Raw genomic sequence first — 22,278 nt, 5'->3', positions numbered from 1 at the left:
GGAGCCAGAATTCTCCTAGCAACCCCAGCAAGCAAATTTCATCATGTCTCAAATGTATAAAAGATCTACTTCTACTACCAAGTAAAACACTTGGGTATATGCAAGGAAGTAAGGCATATCGAGGGAGAACAGAGTACCAGGTACTCATACATTCATAATTCAGAATATGTACAAAACGAGATCAACTCGAGCTCAATAGAGCAGAAGTTAACCGAGCGATATGGACAACTGACAAGACAGACAGTAAACAGGCGACTAAAGGCAACTGTGAGGCATCGCTAAAGAATCGCTCGCACACAGACAAGGCAGAGAAGGTAAATGCAAGGGAGATGCAACGAAGGGACCGACAAGGAGACTTTTACAGGACACCGCGACCAGGAGACGCCATGCAAGGAACAGACAGGATTCGACAGTAGGAGAGATAGGGATGGTAGAGGGTTGGAGATAGAAAGCTACACACAGGGAGAGGGTGTGGGTCTACAGATGAGATGAGGTAGGAGATAGATGGTGTGACCAAAGTGGTGGAGATGGTTCAAATGGTTAACGATCAGCGTTGAGGTTGAGCCAACTCATATCGGAATTCATAGTTCCAGGGTGTGGTAGCTCCTCGATGTCATCTGGGATTATGACGCTGGACTTGCGACCGTTGGAGTAGCGTGCGTAGTTCTGAGAGTTCGTGGCAGGGAGGTTGTTGTTACTGCTGTTGTAAAAGCTTGTGCTGTAGTTACTGCTAGTCGGACGTCCAAGCCAGCTGCTGTGGGCTGCGCCAGTCCAATTGGTATCATGGGGGTCATCATCAGAGATGACGCTAACAGAGTCCGCGCTAGATATTCGGGCGGATTGACTTTCGGGGATAATGAGACGGCGACCAGTTGTCTCTCCATTCTCTGTGGTAGGACTGGCACTGACAACACGGCCAAGAGGTGTGGGCTGATCGAGGAAGCCGAAATTCAAAGGAGCGAGGTTGGTCATTGGCCAGGCGCTGCTACCACGGTAATCGGATTTTGTGTACACGGAGCTGATAGTCGAGCGATCGGATTGCATTCCAGCAAGATTGTTCGCGCTATTGTCCTCAAAGTACTTGCCCCATCCTTCATCAGTGGTGCGATCTCCAGGCTTGTTTCCAGGGCTGGAGATGGCCTCGACGGCGGCAGCGACGGCGGCAGATCGGTCCGAGTCATCGGAATACATGCTTGACGGCATCGCGCCGCTAGACGGGATGGTGGAAATTGGGCTATTCCGGGATAATCCATATCCGTAGCCTTGACTGGGGGGGCCGCAGGGACTTCTCTCCAGTATACTTGCCCGTCATGATCGCAAGCGAGTCATCTGATATTGTGGCAACGGGGACGGGGCTCTTGGCCATAGGATAAGCACCCTCTGCCAGGGGCTCAATGCCTTGATCTTGAAAGCTCAAACGGTCCTTGCCATCTCCGCCCTTTCCTTCACCGGCTGGGTTATTCCTGAGCCTGGCACGGCGAAGCAGAAACAGGATGACGACCAGGATGACAATTGCACCACACAAACTGCCCAGAGTTGCACCAATAATGACACCAACCTTCGCGCCAGAGTCACCAGAAGATGCAGCAGCAGCGGATATAGTAGCAGAGGCCGAGGTGGCAGTGGGTGATGTAGATGTCGTAGATGTTGTGGATGTAGTCGTACTTCCGTGCAGGGCACTCTGTGTGCCACTCCCATAGAAAAGCTCCGTTACATTCTTCCAGCTGTTGCTCGTTTGGTTGAAGATCGATAGGGAATCGTTGCCGCTGCCACCGGAAATAACGACCAGGTTATTACTACTTTGAGCTACCGAATAATCCGTGCTTATCGTGGTTGGGGCGTTCGCGCTGTTGTACGAAGGGTAATCGCTGAGACTTCGCTTTGTCGACGAAGAATTCAACACCGTAGCGGGACTTAATGCCTGTCCTGATTTCATCAATTCGTAGTTGGTGACGGTATTTGGTGACGCATTCAGGTCAAATTCTTCCAGGATTTTGTTCCCATCATCATCAGTAGCGAGTGCGCATCGATTGGATTCCGAGATAGCAGACAAAAGAGTCGAACCAGAAGCTGTCCAGCCCGTAGGGTCGACATAAATGTAGACGTCGGTGTTTGTCGAGGATCCACCAATCAAAGCCACTGCCGATTCATTCCAAGTCAAGAGCATCGGGTCCGCCGCTGCGGGGGCACCTTGACTGTTCTCCGAGTTCATAGTGTAGGGATAGGTCGTAGAGATCGTGAAGGTCGACTCGGAAGCCTCATCGCTGTCTGTGCTTCCTCCATATACCAAGATCGAACCTGAAGACTCTAGGTAGCCCACGCCGTGAGAAGTGCGGTTGTGCATGTCCGTGGGATCACCGGGCAAGGTAGTCCAATTCCCATCCTGGTAAGAGTACCGCTGAAGTCCGGAATAAGAAGGATAAGAAGATGAGTTGCCGGTCCCGCCGACTACGTAAAATGCCAAGTTCTCGGTGTCGCCCTCAATTGCGGCTGACACACAAGCAGCTCCTTCAACCGATACGCCGGGGGAAAGTGGTTTCCAAACCTGATTTGCCTGCAGATCGATGGAGGCGAAACCATTGTGGGTGTAGACGTAAAGTGTGTTATTGTGGACGGCGGAGCAATGACCAGTCAAGGTCATAGGGGGTTGCGGGACCGTCATGTTGAAGTTTGAAGAAAAGAAGGATGATACCAGACCAACAAGAAAAGAATGCGGGATGCCAGCCGGCAAGACGGACCAGATAGTAGAGAATGGACGACTACCAGAGCACTATCTCATCTCGGCCCGAGGGGGAGCTCAAGAAAAATAGGCCAGCATTCGGCAAGTCAAAATCTGTGTCTTTTTTTTTCGGTTTCGAAGGACTGGGGGAGGTTATTCAAATCGGGGGATAACGCGTCGGGTCAACACGCGGGGTGAACACGAGTTGTGATCTTTGAGGTAAACGAGTGTCGTAAGATCGAATTTTTGGATCCACCAGATCCAAGTGGAGGTATCGAAGGGAAAAAAGAGTCGAGTCTTCCCAAATTGCGGAGTCGGAGTCAAATCGGGGAGGGGGGATTCAACGCGTCGGGGAAACAACAAGACAAGGGGTGAACAAAGAGCGAAAGTGACACGTCGCGAAAAAAGAAGGAAGTTGAGCAAAGTAAACAAAGCAAGTGCGCAGCACGATGAGGGACAAAGAAACAAAGAGGAGAAGAAAGAGAAGCAAAATGGAGTGAGACACAATATGCCCCCTAACGGGAAAGGGAAAGAACGCCAACCCCCCCTAATGGATCCTCAATGACGAAATCTCTTTTCTTTTTTTACTTTTACGCTCGATTCTTTTTTGTATGAGTTGATCTATTATATTCTCTATATCATATTCCTATCATCTTCTATAATATTATTATTCTCATTTACTAACCTATCATTCTGGTTACTCCTTTATTACTCCTCTCATGTGTCTGAATTCTCTACCTACTTCCCCCCTGAGTGGGTCCGTGCTCAGGAACAGAACCTTGACCTCGAACAGGGAGTGACTTCTTCCTGTACGATGTACGAAGGTACATAAAGAAACTATATGAGCCCCTAGAATAATGCAAGGGAGTACTCTCCTTCTCCTACACAGTGGTCTATATTCCTATGTTTATTCAGGAGTATTTTGAGGTATACTATGGAACCATGGATACAGCTTGGCTCGTGCATGGTGCGACCACGGAACAAAAAAACAAGAAATCAAGTAGAAGTAAAATGGAATAAACGGGCTCATCATGGCTTGTTTCATGTTGATCCTTTTCACATCTCCGCAGCAAAATGAACCCAAATGGCCCCCAATTTAAACGCGCTTCGGCTATTGCCTCGTGTGATTGACTCCGGGTCATGGTTCAATAAGCAAGTTTCAAGTTTCAAGTTGCCCTGTTACTACTACCTAGTAGTACATATACTATAGAATCCTTCTAGAAGTCCCTAATAATTAGATAAATACCTCCCAAAATCTCAAATCTCAAATTTCAGTTATTTCCTACTAGTGTCAATAAATTATCATAGCTCCGGCTATGACGGATGTTGGTCTCAAGTGCTGATATCATGATCCTATGAATAATTTCTCATTGTTCTCTAGTATCACTACCTCCAGCTATCATCCATCACCGTGACCAACTTCCAAAGTTGAACTACCAGCAGTAACTTGAACTTGAACATTTCAAATGTTGAAGTTGAATCCTGAAAAAATTGTCTGAAACAGTCCGCTGTGTCGATAATGTACCTCCACTATGTCTACTCCACCTTGTGAGGCGGCCTCTACGAAGCCCTGGAGTACGATTAGCTCCACTCTACTATGTAGCTGAATATTCATGTCACGTAATAAATTCTATCTTTGAGGACGGTTCAAATGCCAAATCACGAAGTTGACATCGGTCAGTGAAAGAATCTGTATCTCACAATAAGCACCTGGCACATACACATGGGCATGAGATCCAGTTTCTTAGCCATCGAATGCCCAGATCCATTTTGGCTACTACTAGGTACTAGTATCTACTCAAGTGCTAGTTAGTAGTGGAACCCCGGGTCCGGGCCTCTTCTCTCGCTCTGAGGCTGCAAGTCACCACATGTGCACTGCCCAGGTGCCACCTGGGCAGCCTGGAGTATAACCTTGGAACTTCCAAGGTTGAAGTACCTAGTGGTAGAATGATATCCATAATACGAACATTTGAATCGTACTACTACCAGTTGACCTAGCACTTCGGCGCCACCTGAGCACCTACGTAATGGATTTCCCCCGGCGGATTTTGGTTGCTCTTTCCGGATTAGTGCTCACTGAGTCGCCGCTTTTACTCACTGAGTAGATCTGAGCACGGCTTCCGGCTCACTGATCGGCTCACTGAGCCTTATGTAAGCTCAGGCGCATGCTCAGTGAGCCGATCAGTGAGCTGGGGCCTGAGCTCACTGAGCCTGCGCTCACTCCTGTGGTTCACCCACCAATCACACCAAAGAGAGCCAAGAGTATGAGTTGGCCACCAGAATAAAACGCACGGCGCTAGTGCAAATGAGGGGACCTACTTTTCAATCAATCTCCCATCTAAAAAGAGATGGCCTGCTGCATAGTCCTATGGCATTTCACATTTTCCGTTTCACCTTGAGAATCAACAGTGCTAAATCAGGATTTCTAGCCTATCAGACTCTGCGTAGATTCTTGCTCCCAGAAGCCACTCACCTCAACTCTCAACTCAACTACTTGCTGGCTCGAAAAAATTAATTGCCCCATCACAGTTGCTCCTAGGAAGCTAGTTGCTATGGCTTGGATCGGCTGCTTACCCCTACAATTCTGACCTATGATGAAGTCTCCGATGGTGTTGGCTTCAACAAGTACTGGGTAGGTCTACTTTCCCTGTCGCCGACTCGCAAACTTGAAGCTTACACTGGTATAGGAACATGCGAACAAGTACAAGTACAACCGATGATTCGAGGATTTTCATCTCCCAGGAGCTATGAATGGCGGTGATCAAGATGTTTATTGAGCCATGTCACCCATGGTTCCCAGGAACCAGCCGAGTTTGCAGTGTCACGCCGCCCTCAGTTTTTCATCATCAAATTCGAACGTTCAGCATTATTTGGGGATGAAAGTGTACTTAAAGAACCTCTTTCTCGAGAATCATTCTCGCTCTATTCATGCCTTCACGATCCCTTTTGGTCTTGACACACTATGGATCTAGAACAACGCAGCCGGTCTTCAACTCCCTTGAAAAGGTGAAGAGCCACCATATCTCATTTCCTACCCGATGCAAAAGATAATGCAGGTAATTTGAATATTCTACTCTACACCTAAAGAGCTATGGTCTACTGACTCGATCTAACAGATCATCCCCCTTCCAAACGACTGCAGATTCACCCTGATGAGTACTCTTTGGATTCAAACATACACCGCCACCGCAGTAACCTAGTCGCGGCTGCTCTACCCGCTTCTATATCTACATCACCTGCTACTTCTGTAGTCACTGAGTTGGTTGATTCAAGGCAGCCAACGCCGATTGATGAAGATGTCGAAAACCAAGCTCGCATTGAACATAGCATGGGAGATGCTCTGAGGAGAGCTAGGGAAAATTGGCGTCTCGATGAATCTTCTCCAAAAAGAAAGGAATATCACAAGGAACAAATAAAGATTTCTGTGGGGTTTATGGATAACGTGATGAAATACCTAGAGCAAGTTTCCGATTATTCGGGCGTAGATAATCATGATTTCAATCCTTCTCGAGTAGCACTTCGACTCGCCATCAAAATCATGCAGCACAGATGCGAAGATATCATAGCAAGAAGGGAAACAGCCAATAATGTTGTTCAACGGAGTATGCTGACTCCTATCCTGCGAAAAGGAACATGTAAATGCGCTGCGGATGAGGATCATCTATACGATTAAGATCGAGCTCTGAGAATGGTTTAGAATTTCAAAACACTCGCCGGTGTGACAAGGAAGATCAATTGGAATATTTATACGACTCGTAATATTTGGCCTAAGCTACTCGTCATCTCATGCTGCTTTTACCTACGACATATAGATCAAAATTGATGTCTCATGTATCCTAGAGGATTTTTCTCCATCCATTTGTTCTTATTCATGATGAGTTGAAATTTATTAATTTCATAGCACAAGTATAGTGCTCACATGTATCAAGTAGGGTGTCCTTAATGCCAAATTGAACTAATCTGCGTCATGTTCATTACTCGTATCTATGTATTAATATCGACTCTGTCTATTCTATACATTTCGTAAGACGGCAGAGCTAGTGAGACTTGAGAATGGGCCTGTTGACACAATAATATCGATGCAGTAAGTCCATCCAAGAGGCACTCCGGCTTCAGCAAATCCTATCCATAAGCTTTTGGTGTATTGTTCGGTCTGAGCTTATTAGAAGGTAAGACTGGCGAAGGATTTTTAACAACCAAGACTGGTATGGTATACATACCGTGTTTCCACACAGCCACGATACAATATACACAGCCACAGCATGGGCAGGGCGCAACATCGTCTCGTAAATGTGGAACACATATGGTATTGTTTTGTAATTTCCGCCAATCGCACAATTTGATCCAAAATTAAAACGGGACACCGAGCTGAGCTAGGAAAACCCAACATCATGTACAAGAACTTTAGTATCGATGTCAACATGACTGTTTTGCTAAAATTGGTCTTTTAAATTAATTTCTGTTCAAGGTAGAGAGAAACTTGACTGAATTACTTCCCTGGACTTCACAGCTGCAGCTGGCTAATTCATTCACTGGAGTTCGGTAACCGCTTTAGATGATCACTTACATTAATTTAATCTGCAATTGAATGCACTCAAATCTACGTGGGTTCTTTAATATTTCAATTAATTCCTCAAGACAATAGTTGATCATCTCGCAAAAATCGGAACAGTTCAAGGTCTTCTCCTCGAATTCCTCGAATACACAAGTTTTCAGAAACACACTAAGCGCCGTTTGCCACCGCGACCTCGGAAAGTAGTTTGTATGCTCTGGCAGTCACATAATGCCTTTAAGTCTATTTTCCCCCATTTTCTTTAGCCATTTCGCACTACATATGCAAATGGGAGACTATGATCGGATCGAACAATTGGCCACCGCCACTAGACTGGTGAATTTGATCGGTGAATTTCCACAAATTTCTGAGAATCAGCTTTTAATGCCGAGTTGTTTAAGTCCCAAGTCAGTCCATGACTCTCTCAATGTCATTTGAAATGAGCAGGTGCGACATTCTCATGTACTTGTTATGCCGCTTCAAAGTACGCAAGGCCTATCACTTCGAATAACTTTATATCACGAAACACACTTCAGATTTTTTCAGCCTGGAAATATCAGAAGATTCCAGATACTCTTTTGGGTACAGAATGTGCCGTGAGAACACCCTAGTCTAGGGCTCTTATCTTACGCTAAGCCTTGTATGATAAATATAGCGAAGAAGAAATGAACCGTCTTATACAGTGAGGAGCTTCGAAAGGATGCGTCAAGCGATGTACGGATTACCCTTCCGGATTAGCCGAAAAGTCTTTATTAGTTGAGTTCGCTGGGCGCCTGGTTACTCGGAAATATTTCTTTGGATAACCTTAGGTGGCGGGGTGATGGTGAGGAGGCAGGATGGCCTGTGGCATCTTTCATCTTTGTTATAAATTACAAGTAATGGACTTTCATGGAAGCAGTTTAGAAGGAAGAACCAGTAAGCAAACCCGAAGATTTCTTATCGTTCAGATGTATCAACTGGCGCAGACGTCGCAAGGGTAGAAGGGTATGGCTGATATCTTCATATTATTCGCCCGTGACTAGAAATAAATCAGATGGTCAAAATGGCCAATTTACCTAAGCATTCTTTGCTGCCAAAGCCATCCGCCTTGCAAGCACAATCCGAGTATTCCCGACCTTGCGATTGACCACAAAACTTGATACTGTAGAGGAAAGGGCTTGCTGAGTATTCTAGCGACGGAAGATAAATGAAGTCGGTCCATCAACTGTTGTGGCTTGAATACCATAGTTAGGCCCTGTGAAACCTGTGTTCACAATTCTAGATCGGTCGGTGTGGGCAGAGGAGTTCTGAGGCTAGCCAGTATTGGACCCGACCAATGGAAAGCATGGACTATTTTCACCACCCTTGAACATCTGAAGGAGCAGGAAGCAGAGACTTAATCCAATGCTTCACTTGACTCTCTGCAAGTTTTGATTGTGGGCGCAGGTAAGCCGACCATACTCAATGCATTTTGAGGAAATAAACAACTCACACTCGACTTTTAGGTCATTCGGGACTTTACCTTGCAGCTCATCTGCAAGAACTTGGTCTCAAATATCTCATCGTGGATAAGGCTTCTCAAGTTGGAGATGCTTGGCGAACGAGATATGACACAATCAACCTGCACACGCCGACTGAAACGGGCCACTATCCGTTTTTGAAATACCCGAGTGATTCGGCCCGCTATCTCGACAAGGAAGATATTCTGAAATGGATGGAGCACTATCAGCAGACCCTGGGTCTCAAAGTCCGATATGATACATTTGCGAAGAATATTGAATACAATGATTCCACGCAACAGTGGTCAGTCGAATTGGAGAGCAATGGCAGTGTGGAAAAAATCAATCCTAAGCATGTCGTGCTAGCTACAGGATCATTTGCTGATATCCCAATTCGCCCTGACTTCCCTGGTGAGGAGTTATTCAAGGGCCAGATCTACCACACTTTAGCCCACAAATCAGCAGCCACTATCCCGGATCTGCAGAACAAAAAGGTCACTATCATCGGTGCTGGAACCTCCGCGCATGACGTTGCCCAGGACTTCGTTAACCATGGAGTTGGCGCTGTCACGATGATATAACGTGCGTCTATGTTCGTCACTTCTCTTGATTCAATGGAAAAGTTTTAGACATCAGTCTGGAACACTCCAGGAGTAAGCACTGAAGATGCCGATCTTCTGGGAAACTCTTTCCCAACTGCTGTGGTTCGCACCCTGGGCATGGGAATGACCCAAATGATCACAGATAACGATAAAGCTATATTGGATGGACTAGAAAAGGCAGGATTAGCCGTGAAAAGAGACGGAGGAGAGAATTTGCTGGACTATCTGCTGGTCAAGGGAGGTCATTTCTACTTTGAAGCTGCAAGTCATGACACAGTACGATAGTAAAGGGATGAGGTGAAGGGCCTTTAAATTTGGCGTGTTATATGTACCTTTCTTCGAGAATGCTATGTCAAGGATTTTGTGTCGAGCAAGATCTCTAGAGCAATTGAAGATGAAACTTGAATATATTGATACCACCTCAATCCATCAATACATGGATAAAATCTTGGCTACGCTTGTTATTCCATTTGACCTCTGTTCCAACTTGAATCTTGGAACTTCAATGTTGAACTTGAGGTTCAAGCCCTGGAGTTAGAAAGATACCGACTGCACGCGGGATATAGTACCTAGGTATTATACCGCGACTCGGGTATTACATGCGCATGTGTTCCAAGGTTGTTGGGTACATAGAGATCTGCTCCTTAAGCACTCAAGTGCTGGCACTTCATGTGGGCAACACTAAGCCCGAGCAGTCCCGAGCACTGGCAATCCTTCAATGTTGAATATTTAAATGCTCACTAATAATAAGAACGAACTTTGGAAGATCGAAAGTCAGTAAGTCTTAAACCCCAACCTTCCAAGGTTGGAATTCAAAGAAACTATTTAGGCGAACTTGAACCAGTGCCCGTGGCTTGGATATTTGTAAGCCCACGGACTGTATACCATTGATATATTCAATGTTGATGCTTCCAAGTTCATCTTCTTGCTGCCACTGGGTTCTCAATACTTTTGTCATCCTCCTTCTCTCCTTCCTCCCTTGGCCTAAGCAGGAGGTCAGACTCCAAGTCTATTAACATCTAGTACCGGTCACACAGAGCGGCTGCAGTGCAAGTGCAAACATTCTCGGCAAAGATGGCCTTCAGGTTTGCGGCCAACCATGTGACACCAAGCTCGGGTATTTCGGCGGTCTTAGTGTTGTAATAAATCTAACAGGGCGATGAATAGAAATTCTCATCGCAGTCTTCTTCCTGCGTCTCGACTGTGAAGACAGGGAGGTTGTAAAAGCAAGTCGGCAGAGTCAAGGAAGTTTGCATAATGCCGATGACCATACTTCCACCGTAAGTGCCAGTCTTGTTTTTAAATTGGTATGAGTTGAGATAGAGCTCCGTCATGTACACATAGTAGTTATTCTCCAGCGTTTTGAGATCACTACTCGCTCGTAAAGGTAGAGTCACTGGCAACACTCCGTGTAGCCCAGGGATAGTTGAGGGTGTAGCAGTAACCATCAACGACAGTACCACTAGTCTTGCTGTCACAGCTCGAAGAGGTATATGCGTTTTTGAGAAAGTAATAATCCGCGGCAGAAACCTTGGAAGGACAGTTCCGGCAAGGGTAGCCACCAGTTGACAGTTCATTCCAAGGTTGTATCTCAGTCTTCATGTCAGTCCATTCCAGCTCAATAATGTATCAGCCGTGGGTATTCTGTTGCTCAATCCATATACACCATTTTGTCCATTATATTCTACTCTTGGGTGGAATGAATCAAACTTGAAACTGGAATTAGCTGGCACCGTAATATGAAAATCTTGTCGTTCAGTTCCAAGGTTGATCACTTCGATATGAGCGCCCGGGCGGAGATCTCGGGATGCCCGTGTTTTGGCCCATCTCCGCCCTAATGCCTCTCTACATATTAGATGTGCATTACATATGTTTCGTAAAGCACACCATTCTACTAGTAGACTTAATGTCCGAGGTCAATCGCGGAATGCAGTCGAGCAGATTATTTCTGGCCTACCTTACTAGCTACTAGTGAAGGGTCTAGGGTCTACCAGTGGACCTTCCTACTAATTAGGCATAATCAATCTTCGGATGATCCACTGAATGTTCGGGCCTCCCGATCTTGGTCCACGGGTTTGGCTCTGCCCTAAATTCCATTTGCCGATTTTTCCGGTGACCAATGAGACGCGTTGGTGGATATTAGCCCCTGGAGCAAGGACCCAAAAAATTCAATGTTTCTGTCTCTGATTGCCTCGCAGGTAGTAGTATCAATTCTTAGTCTAATTGAAAATTTGGTCGGCAGATTAGCCGACATCTGAATGTAGCCAAGTGCGATGAAGGGGCTTGTGGATTCATTTCTTAAGACAAAAGCTTCCCCCATCACAATAAGAGCATTTACTATTGTCAAATTTTCCTTTGCCTACCCTCCTAGTCCACTCTTGAGCCATGGTCCGGCCTCGATTCACATATTTCTTGCTGTCGCTCTGTTGGGCTTGAGTGTAGCTGCATACACCCCATGTTCTTATGATGCTTGGGTGGACGGATTCTAAAGTTGCATGCGTCCATGTTATGGGGAACAGTACTATGATTCAGTCTTTGATACAGCGAAGTGTGGCAACTACTCGGTTGGGGCATCTAGTACAAAGCGGTCTCATGCGAAGTGCCTGTGCGAGTACGCCTCATTCACGCTCACAACTACGAATCAATCCGAGATTTGTAAGATTGAAAACGATTGCTACAACTCAACCTTTTACAACACTACGCTTTATGAAGACGTTACGCTCAGCCTCATGAACATGTGTGCATGGGCAAACGAGGGTATAAGGCCCCTTGAAACTTACGGTCAGGAAACTTTACTGATAATCCATGGTTTTAGAACTTTCGAAGTGCTCCTCAGCTTCATCATTTTCCCCAATGCAATCGATCATGGTGACTGGGCTGGTTATCATGGTTGGGCTCACGGTGTACTAGGACACGGAACACGACCTCTCCTTTCCGATCGGCATAATTAGGAGCATGTGATGAATCAAAACACAGGAGCGTTAAACCTATCTCCATACAACAATAATCGTCATCACCAGCGAGCAATCGTGTAATGAGTCCGATTGGATCAATCCATGAATATCCCGTTGGTAAATTAAGACCGGCTAGAATCATGAGCGGTGCTGAAAATGCTATCCTTCAACTTACTCAAAACAGTTGGCTGGCCCATCTCTACCACCTTTCCTCGTTCTAGCCCAATTACCAGATCATAATTCAAAAGAGTGTGGACACGATGTGCGGCTGTGAGAATTGTGCATGAACGAAATGGATCCTGTTCCAGTAGATCTTGTATACGAGCATCAGTCTCCATGTCGACGCTGCTGGTACCTTCATCAACCAACAGAATCTTGGAATCACTGGCTTGTAGTTTCAGCATTGCTCGAGCAAGTTGAAGCAACTGCTGCTCGCCTCGAGATAGTGATAGGATGTCGGTTATTTCAGCATTCAACCCTCCTCTTTCAAGTAGTACACCATGCCAGATTCCAACTCGATCAAGAGCCGCGATGATATCTGCATCAGGGATGTTTTCGGTAGGATCAATATTGAATCGAACGGTACAGCCAACCATGATGAATGGTGTTTGGGAAATGGTGATAAGCCTTTCGCGGACTTGATCAGGGTGAAGAGTAGCGATATCAATGCCGTCGATCACGATTGAACCGTGGGTCACGGTGAGCATACTCAATAGGGTCGATAACAGAGAGCTCTTTCCACTAAGTTATTGCGCATCAGAAAGTTAGCCTGGGCAAGAAGTCATATTAATCAATGAGAAGGTAATTCTCACCTCCCGGTCCGTCCGTAGATGCCGACTTTCTGACCTGGTGAGCATTCCAGAGAGACGTTGCTTAGTACTGTTGACTCAGAACTGCGTGTGACTCGGTTAGTAAAGCAATACCTTGAAAAATAGTAATGCCGGCTTATACATTTTTTTTCGAGGTGCGGGATACTTACTTGTATTGTGCAGTTATCCCCGAGATCTTGATAGCGCCTTGGCTTGGCCAATTGGGAGGAGCACCTTGCTTAGTTGAAGTCTCCCTTGGTACTGTGAGCTCAAAATCCTTGACACGGAAAATGGAGCCTAGAGATATCTCCAATTGTGCCCAACCCGATATGAGAGATGAAAGGCTACCATTGAAGGCTTTTTGGATATGTTAGTATGTACCAGTGGGTTTGAGTAGTATGAGAAAAGCATACCAAGAATACTGTTGAGCGATACTCCAAGAAATCCAAGACTCGTTGTATTTTTGAAGCATATAGCCAAGCTGACAACAATGATCGCTTCGGCAGCCACGATGAGATCCAAGACCAGTGTTAGCCAACGCTGAACGCAATTCAGCACATAATAAGTGCGCTGCGTAGTATCCAAGAATTTTGAACTGGCGGTTCGAAATTCTGCCTCCCATCCAAAAGCCTGAATGGTAGCAAGGCCCTCGACCGTGCTAAGAAGATGAGAGTACAATGGACTTCGGCTTTCCAGTTCCAGAAGGCGAAGTTGTCGCGATGTCTTCAAGTAAAAGTTCTGTAGTAGAAAGAGAGCGACCATTAGAAAAGGCACGGACACTGCCATGTACTTCGACCCGGTCGCAGTTAATGCAGCATTGGCAATTGATGAAAAGAGATCTGGAGTTCTTAGTACCAGACTCATGATTGGCAAACGATGAGGCCCTTACTTGAGACCATGATTAAAATGCCGATCGGTAAATCACTTTCTATAAGGGTCATATCCTGGCTAAATCTGTTGAGGATTGACCCAATATCAGCAGCCGCTAAGAATTGAGGTGTTGCCCTTCCTATATGTCAGCAGTGGAGCCAACTGTATGAAACAAGAGTTCAATGTACATCATAACAGTCTTCAATACGGTATAATGGAGTCGGCGCGCCGTCGACGGAGAGATCAGAATGAGGATAGCCCTATCACCTTATTAGTAACATGCCATAATTTATAGCCGCAACATTAGAGCCCCTCACCAAACATAACCACCATTTCCAACAATGTTGCAAATCCCAAGGAGGAGATAAACCGTGACATAGAGTGCTTTCTGCTCCCCGCAACGACTAGTCCATTGCTCAAGCCAAATTTCTGATAGACATCATGTGAGTAGTATCACAACATTGCCCGAAGGAAACTTTACTTACGACCGTATGTAGCAGAAAAGACATTCATCATCACGAAGAGAACAAATATGACAGCATTGGGCCATCCAACGTAGCGCAAATAATACTTATAAATGGCTGAGTCCCCTCTTGCCCTCTTTAAATCGTCAATCTCATTCGCCTCACAGATCAAGGCAGCTTTGTCATCTTGCCCCAAAGCTGGGGATTCCTCAAATTCTTCAGTCTCCACAACATCAAGTGCCACTCCTTGGTAAATATCCCCCTCAGAAGACTCCTTGCGACGAAAATACCCATCCGAAAGAATGTAAATCTGATCTGCAGGAAACATCCGGAGATCTTAAAGTTTGTTAGCTTAAAATAGTCAGAAGGAAATATTGAAGGGGCCCGTACTCTCATGTGTCACCAAGATCACTGTCACATTTGCCTTTCGGAGCAGTCCATCGGCTCCAAAAAGACGTGAGATGATCGTCATCTTGGTTTTCTTGTCCAAAGCGCTGAATATGTCGTCTAGAAGTAAAAGCTTCCTACGAGCGTAGAGTGCTCGAGCAAGAGCGACGCGATGCATTTGACCAACACTCAGCCTCTGCCCGGATCCATCTCCAATCCGCGTCCTGTCTCCGTCGTGGAGTATATCAAGGTCCAGATTCAAATCGCATGCGTGAAGAACAGCCGAGTACCAATTTGGCTCAAATTCGTACCCCTTGGCGGAACATGCTGAAAGAGTTCCACAAATTGCATCGCGGATGGTGCCATTTGGAACCCATGGTGTTTGCGCACAGAAGGCAAGCTTTCCAGTGGTCAAAGCCATTGACCCTGTCTCACAGACTGCTTGGCCGAGTATAGCCCGAAGAAGGGTCGATTTGCCTGATCCAACTGGCCCTTGGACGATGACTAGCACCCCAAAAGGGACTTTGAAGCTAACATCTCTCAAGACAAAATTTGCCGATGGCGATGGGCGAATACTGAGGCTTTTCATAGAAATGACAGGCTTTTGAAGGTCGGTAGTTTCTGATACACCATTGAAAGAGTTGCATTGTGTTTCCGCTTCAATTGTGCCAAATAGGTCATCCGCTGCATCTTGAGGACGCCTTTCTGACAAAAGAAATTCTTGTATTCTGTCAAAGGATCCAGTGGATGCTGCTATGGAAGGAATCGCGCTCAACAGCTTGGAAGCTGGGTTAGTTAAAAGAGTAATAATTGACAGACTGCTGAATACTTTAGTAGGATTCAGTTCATTCCCCTGAGCAGCGTAGATGATGAAGGTCAAAGCTGGCGCTAAGGCCCAAGGCAAATTCTGCACCATATTCTTCCAGACCATACTATATCGGTATTTGGCCATCTGATGAGTTTCTTGAGCCCTTTTCCTTTGTACCAGCTGGATGAAAGTTAGAGCTAAGCCCAATCCCTTGACCGACTGAATATGCTCCAGCATTGAACGTGTGATCGCTATTCGGTGCTGCACAGCATCAATCCATACTTTTTGATGTCCTCCTATGTGCTTTGATATGTAAATACTTCCGCCACTAGATACTATTATTGACTGTCAGTAAGGAGTAGGCGCATTTAAGTCGTGGAAAGAGTCCATACGGATAACGATCACTATTGGCACCAGGCAAACCCACCCTAGCCTACGCGCTAGTAGCGTAGTACCTATGACAACTTCAATGCTCCGCGCCCAGTATTCATTTAAGATGACTAGACAGTTGATGATCCGGTCAATGTCGGTAGTTATTAGAGTAATGGCAGCAGATCGATCCCCTATGCTTCCATCGGGAGTCTGCAAGGCATGGTCGTAGATCATTAATGAGGCTGCCCCTCGAAAAGTCGTGACAAATCTATTAAGCATCCGGTCATGAAGCACAGTGGAGAGGGCTATTCCAAGATAAATCAAAGATGTGACCCCGATGAGACCATAACCGTCACTTAGGCTACTAGTACCCACGCGACCAGAATCATCAAGCCATTTGAGAATATATGTAATCAAGAAGGGCTGCGAGAAGGTAAAGCCGATCAAACAGAGGCGTGGAAGTATTGTAAGAGCGAGTGGGCTCTTGAAAGCTCGGATCATTTGCCATGGGAACTCGAACCGGCGCTCGGGACGCTGGCGAAAGTCCCAGGCTTTCTGTGCCATCTGTGCCGTTCGGCTGGACTGTAGGGGCTTGTCAAGAGGATCAAGATCATCGACAGTGAGTGTAGAGCGAAAACCAACAAAAATCAGGCGGTTCAGCCACCACATGAATGATCGATTCACAATTCCGCTTGTTGACTCTCGTGAAAGATCTCGATAAGAATCGATCAAGTGCTCCTGCTTCCCCAAACTCTCGAAAAGTAACATCGCTGCTTTTGTAGATACAAAAGCTGTAAAGAGCCCCGGTATTAAGGAATTCCTGTGGGATAGCCACGAATTTCCGATCTGTACAATATCAAAAAGTAAGGTGACGATAAGGTAGATGGCGAGGAGTGATGATGGCCTGACAGACCGCTCATCTTCCATCCATGACAAAATCACGATTTCCATTACCACTAGCAAACTCAGTGCGCTTGATGTTAGAGAGAGCTTGGGGTATGGCTGAATTTTCTTTACCCAGCTGATGAGCAAGGCCAGTTGAATCGCGGCGAAAATCAAGGCAGTCGTCTAGGGAAGTGGACGTCAAGTCATGTTCAGCTCTACGAGTAAGTATAAAACGGGGCTTACCAGTTTTACCAATCTCATTATGTGAGGTTTCGTTCGCACATCTCTTCTGGCTAGAATTCGCAATCGAAGAGGGCAGATGATAAGAAACGCGATTGTGGGAACAAGATGAAACGAGAGCGTGAAATCAACGCCAACACGGCATTCGCGAGCTATCATGTCCCCGAAGCTGTTGCCAGCTTGGAGCGAGCATTCGGATGGCATTGTGATGATCTCGTCGTGCTTCCTTTTTATCTTTTCTCCACGGCATATTTCAATGAAACAAAGGGGGAAGGGGAAATTAGTAGGGAGTCCTTTATTGCTCAGGTGCCTGCACGCTAATTGGGCTGATTAAGCCAACCGACGCTCCAGCCAGGCTGCTATCTGCGATAATCTGCGATAATCTAAGTATTACGCGATGAATGCATTGGGGCCACTGTAATTACCTAGATGTATTGGATATCGAGTGCACTAACAGCATCCATGTCAATACCATATGATTAAACTCATCTTTCGGTCTTGAATCAAATTATTTGAGAAATAATTATGTGTTCATTGATCGGTATATGTCACTTCCTCAATGGGTATGTTTCAAGTTCTGGCACTATCTTTCACCTTGAACATAGCTAAACTAGTGACTTGCTCTTTATCTAATAGCTCTCCCCTTAGTTTGGTGCACTGGAATATAGTTATGTAACTATCCTTCAGTAACCTTCCGCTCTTTAGCGCCCCTTCAAGACCAACCGCAACGATTGAATCCTGCATGAAGCTCTGTTGTGTGGCATCCGCTCTCCAAGTGATCGCACGGAACCGAGATCTTTGGGTCGTAGTCGTGGAGGAAAACGCTATCGCAGTGGAGTGTGTGTTCGGGTTTCAGAATGTCATTATCCATAGGCATTCCATTGCGGAAGGCATCGTGGAATTTCCTCCAAGAATAAGTACAGTGAAACTGATGCCACATACGTGGACCCCAAAGAAGGGTATAGTCTCCACGCTCCCATTCTTCGCGCGGCACCTCTTCAGATGGGAGAGTTTCATTACTGAGCCAGAAATGCCAATCCATTCTCTCTAGGAAGTCATTCACCAAATCGGCGTGGTAGCATTCTGGTCGTTGCCAGGCCCACGACATTGGATCGAAGATACAGCCCAGTTCTCGGGCCTCATGAATGGACTTCCCACAATGACCAAATTCATCTCCAGTCGATTCTCCTGAGGGCCGATATGGACTGTTTTTTGTCGTTGCCGCTTGCATAGATGTGACTTCGTCGGTCATCTTGAGAGTACGGTTTGCAACAGACGAGATTATAGCAGTATTGACACCTCCGATGATTAATGTTAGGATTGATACCAGTAGTAAGCCACCGCCTAAGATGAAGAAACGATGTCGAACGCGGCTGGGAATTCTACTTCCATCTTTGTGTGAAGATTTGTCGTCTGTGTCATCCAAAAGGGGATCGTATGGGTCAGAGTCATCCATCCTGGAACCCCTGGAGTCCTTTAATGCAGAGAACTTGTATGAGAAAATTTCGCCGGTCATATTGGTGTATGTTTTTTTTATCACAGCGACAAACTCAAGGACCCAAAAGCGATACGACTTAAGTAAAAAGTTGACCTCGGAGAGTTTGATAAAAAATTCAAGTAGGAAATATAGAAGGGTGATGATTGGACTATGTAAAGATATCTGCCGACAGAAACTCGCATTGATATACTGTAGATAAAGAAATTCTAGATATCTTATAGGTTAATGGATGCATATTCTAGTGAGACAGCTGTTCAGTTTTCTTTTTTTTTTTTTGGAAAGAAGAAATGTAATATTCTAGATTATCCAACTAAAATCCACAGACAATATAATAATCTGTTCCAATGTTACTCAGTTCATATCAGCTACTTGTGCTCGCCCACGGCAATTCTTACCCGTGTGACATGACTCCGACTGTATTATCAGCTATTTATCCTTCAAAGCCCTCTGTGTTTTAACTAGCGGAAGACTAGCTGAAAAGGCCCTGCAGCTAAGATATTCTAATTTCAGTTGGTCTCTCCAACACACGCCACATCGATACTTTGAGCCCGCAGACCCCTCATTTGGTTCCAATTACGATTCGCTTTGGGGGCCGATTGAAAATCGTCACGGATCACCGTCGTAGTCCGTTTTAGCATTGCTCCCGCAGCAATTTCTGCTGGGCGACCGCCTCAATTTCGGATTTTTGGAATTCTTATCGGGCTTATACTTTCGAGCAAACAAAACACAAAATGAGTTTGGAGTATAGGTACGCACATGTGCATCATGCATTGCTTCGGAACTCGACCCAAATTAGGTATTCTGGACATCAAATCTTTTAATCTCAGAGATGCTGGGTAGTGTCAGGAACTCAAAATAGTTGCATGACTTTATATGAGTCCAAGTTTTCTACATGAGGGGGATTTCATTGGTCGGAGGATACCGTCTGCGACATGACGCGAGGGATTCTTAGCCTGATTCGTTTCATAAGAAATATTGTTCCTTATCGTTCTTACCACATCAGCAGACACCAGATACCACATATAGTCGATTGAGAGACTTCGCTTCAATTGATAGTATCTAGCTTGTTTCCTATTAGGACGCTTTGAGACAGACCCTAATTGTTACGACGGTGTGCTAACTTTAGATGTGGAAGTCTTATGCATCTTTTGTGGCGTTCCTTTTCTCTCTCATGTCACTAATCCCAGTTGCAGTAAGACGAAAAGGGCTTGGAGTCATATGAAATGCAGCCAGGTGGGAAAATAGCCTATTGAAGCGAAGCAAGACCCGATCTATACAGTTTTACTATTCGAAATCACACTCCATTGATTTAAGTCGCCTTCTGCTTGCAATATAATGCCCAAGAGCTGTGGATAAGAGGGAATTCCTTAGTGATATGACAAAAAGCTATTCTATTGCATTCACTTTTCTCCGGTAGGCGTAGACTATGTGAAGCCAAATGTGGCAAGAGAGTTGCCCGGAATGGAAAGAAATAGAGTCTTTATGCAGTGGCCTTCCCCTGTACATGATTTGAACTTGAAGTATCATCTTTGCTGCGCCTGTTTGGTGTTTTCAATGAAGCTATGGATAAAGTCAAGCTGCGATATCATGATTCGTGGCATCGCGGTATCCATAAATCTCCATAAAGTCCATAATTGCATCCTAGATATGATATTAGCAATTTATTATCCCGAGAAGTCAAGGCAATAAGCGAACTTTACAGAATATAGAAGCTTACCTTATTTGTACAAACATGAGGAATACCTCTTCCGTCCGTTTGAAAGCGTCTTCCATCTTTTTCTGTTCTCGGCCATTCCAGGGTCATATCGGCAGAACATTCAAACGCTTGCCTCAGATAATCAAAACAATGGCCTATATGCTCGTTAAGAAGTTGTTGCTCAGCCGTTTCTTTCAATTCCGCAATATCATCATCCTGGAGACCCATTGCCAAGGTATAGTAGGCCCGGCGAATGACACCGAGGCAGTGAATCTGGTGGAACATTGAGACGCCATATATCTCTCCACTTTCCTTTATGACGCCTGGTTCCATGTCGTATTGCGCGCCATTCTCGACGTAAATATACCCTCGTCCGTCCTATGCTCACTCCGTCAGTCAATCTCTAAAAACATGGTCTGTAAGTGGTAGGTAACATACAGGCAATAGTTTATCCCATGTCATATCACTTTCGGGACTTGGTGGGTCAACATAAGTTTGATTCCACTCAAAATACCGGATTTTTTTTGCAACTGTAAATTGATAAGTTCATGACTCATTCAGGTGATATTCTTCCAAAGCATACAGGATGGGACCGGAGTCTTCAGAAGATAGTGGGGATGGCATGCAGAGCACACATTCCATCCTAAGAATGCAAAGAATATCATTGCCAAAGCGGCTGCCACGCTGATAGTGGCAAATACAAGGACGACCTTGAACTGAGAATAGCCACCAAATCGCGAGATGTTTCTCTGCACGAAAAAAGACGTCGGAGCCTTGGTTGGCTCTATAACTTCAGGATCTTTGGAGCTCAGCACAGAGTATTCCTGATTGATCTCGAACTTATCCCCGACAAGGGAGCTGATGTTGAAGCCCATGTTGCTTGAAAGCTCGTGTAAATACTAAGAGTGGGGGTTAAGAGGGCCTTTTGCTTATAGACGGAGCAGGCGCCACTAAGCTCTTCGAATTCTTTGTAGAGTAATGCTGAATGCAATTTGCTTTCATGAGCGGGCAATAGCTAGTATTTCTGACAGCGCTCTGTTGTGCTTATCCAAACAGTGCATCTTGTTCTTATCTTCTGGTGTTACTGCAGTAGTCAGAAATAGCTGCATAATTGATTACGACTAACGAAATCCACAAGCGAGCCGGACACCTTACCCCATTAGAAATCTCTAAATTCAAATATTTCAACCCAACACGAATAAATTCAGTTATAAATACGATTTTTACATACATTAATCCGATGGCCAACCTCTCGACACCCACTACACCTTGGTGGAGCCTTAGGACGTGGCTGACTAGGCTGATTAGGCGTGTCAGCCTGTGTGTCTGGTCCGATACCAGCAGCTCTATCCATCGATTCTAGCTGCCGGGCTAGCTGTAAGCCCTCTTCGACTGTTAGGCCCTGATCACATAGTATTTGCCTAGCTGATCGACTGTTCTTCTGCCGTTTCTTCTCATTACTAGCACGTAAATTGGCGTTTTCTTGTGCTAGTAACGCAGTATTCTGTAACGCTATAAGTGGCCCTTGATAATTTGATCTAATATCAATTTCGATGGGCTTGGAGGGCTGTTTGATCGCTGTTTGAGAAGATCTTCAAGCATTAAAGCTTGTTTCTGTAGCTGAACCACAATGCTAGGTGTTTGGGGTGTAAATTCACTAGATCTGCGGCTTGGTCGGCTAGCTGGTGGTGTAGGTGTTCGAAGAGAAATATTCAGCTTAGAAAGCACCCTTTCTGCATCAATTGGCAGTAATCCAGTAGCTAGAAAGCTGTTCTGAATATTGGTAGGTTGAAAAGCTTCAAACCGGGCGCGTTGATAATCAGCTAAGAAATCAAGCTTGTCGATATGGTTATAGCCTGTACGCGCGAGATCACTTATAAAGCGACCATAGGCACGTTTTAATACCGCAAAACAGCCAACATCTAATGGCTGTAATAGATGTGA

General features: G+C 45.4%; 6 protein-coding genes across 6 annotated transcripts; 1 reads left to right on the top strand and 5 right to left on the bottom strand.

Moving 5' to 3' along the window:
- Positions 1-540: 540 nt before the first annotated feature.
- Positions 541-2,662, bottom strand: N7483_011270 (uncharacterized protein; the record flags this gene model as incomplete). Its single annotated transcript, XM_057094697.1, has 2 exons — positions 541-1,234; positions 1,302-2,662. 2 exons carry the CDS (start codon positions 2,660-2,662, stop codon positions 541-543), a joined length of 2,055 nt encoding a protein of 684 aa, XP_056940668.1.
- Positions 2,663-8,149: 5,487 nt separating this feature from the next.
- Positions 8,150-9,330, top strand: N7483_011269 (uncharacterized protein; the record flags this gene model as incomplete). The annotated part of the gene is made up of 3 exons (XM_057094696.1): positions 8,150-8,186; positions 8,679-8,696; positions 8,756-9,330. 3 exons carry the CDS (start codon positions 8,150-8,152, stop codon positions 9,328-9,330), a joined length of 630 nt encoding a protein of 209 aa, XP_056940667.1.
- A 1,392-nt stretch (positions 9,331-10,722) lies between these two features.
- Positions 10,723-10,953, bottom strand: N7483_011268 (uncharacterized protein; the record flags this gene model as incomplete). The annotated part of the gene is made up of 1 exon (XM_057094695.1): positions 10,723-10,953. The coding sequence occupies one exon, from the start codon at positions 10,951-10,953 to the stop codon at positions 10,723-10,725; it is 231 nt and encodes a 76-aa protein (XP_056940666.1).
- Positions 10,954-12,427: 1,474 nt separating this feature from the next.
- Positions 12,428-17,344, bottom strand: N7483_011267 (multidrug resistance-associated protein; the record flags this gene model as incomplete). The annotated part of the gene is made up of 11 exons (XM_057094694.1): positions 12,428-13,046; positions 13,118-13,198; positions 13,285-13,471; positions 13,528-13,953; positions 14,004-14,119; positions 14,173-14,244; positions 14,302-14,413; positions 14,470-14,784; positions 14,839-15,621; positions 16,099-17,083; positions 17,144-17,344. 11 exons carry the CDS (start codon positions 17,342-17,344, stop codon positions 12,428-12,430), a joined length of 3,897 nt encoding a protein of 1,298 aa, XP_056940665.1.
- Positions 17,345-17,852: 508 nt separating this feature from the next.
- N7483_011266 (uncharacterized protein) lies at positions 17,853-18,656 on the bottom strand (the record flags this gene model as incomplete). The annotated part of the gene is made up of 1 exon (XM_057094693.1): positions 17,853-18,656. One exon carries the CDS (start codon positions 18,654-18,656, stop codon positions 17,853-17,855), a length of 804 nt encoding a protein of 267 aa, XP_056940664.1.
- A 1,554-nt stretch (positions 18,657-20,210) lies between these two features.
- Positions 20,211-21,209, bottom strand: N7483_011265 (uncharacterized protein; the record flags this gene model as incomplete). Its single annotated transcript, XM_057094692.1, has 4 exons — positions 20,211-20,279; positions 20,356-20,712; positions 20,773-20,864; positions 20,918-21,209. 4 exons carry the CDS (start codon positions 21,207-21,209, stop codon positions 20,211-20,213), a joined length of 810 nt encoding a protein of 269 aa, XP_056940663.1.
- Between the last annotated feature and the right edge of the window lie 1,069 nt (positions 21,210-22,278).

The sequence above is a fragment of the Penicillium malachiteum genome (assembly GCF_028827825.1).
Source record: "Penicillium malachiteum strain IBT 17515 chromosome Unknown utg000005l:1.0-9002435.0:326005.0-9005861.0, whole genome shotgun sequence".
NCBI classification, from domain to species: domain Eukaryota; kingdom Fungi; phylum Ascomycota; class Eurotiomycetes; order Eurotiales; family Aspergillaceae; genus Penicillium; species Penicillium malachiteum.
This window is presented reverse-complemented; position numbering and strand designations above follow the sequence as displayed.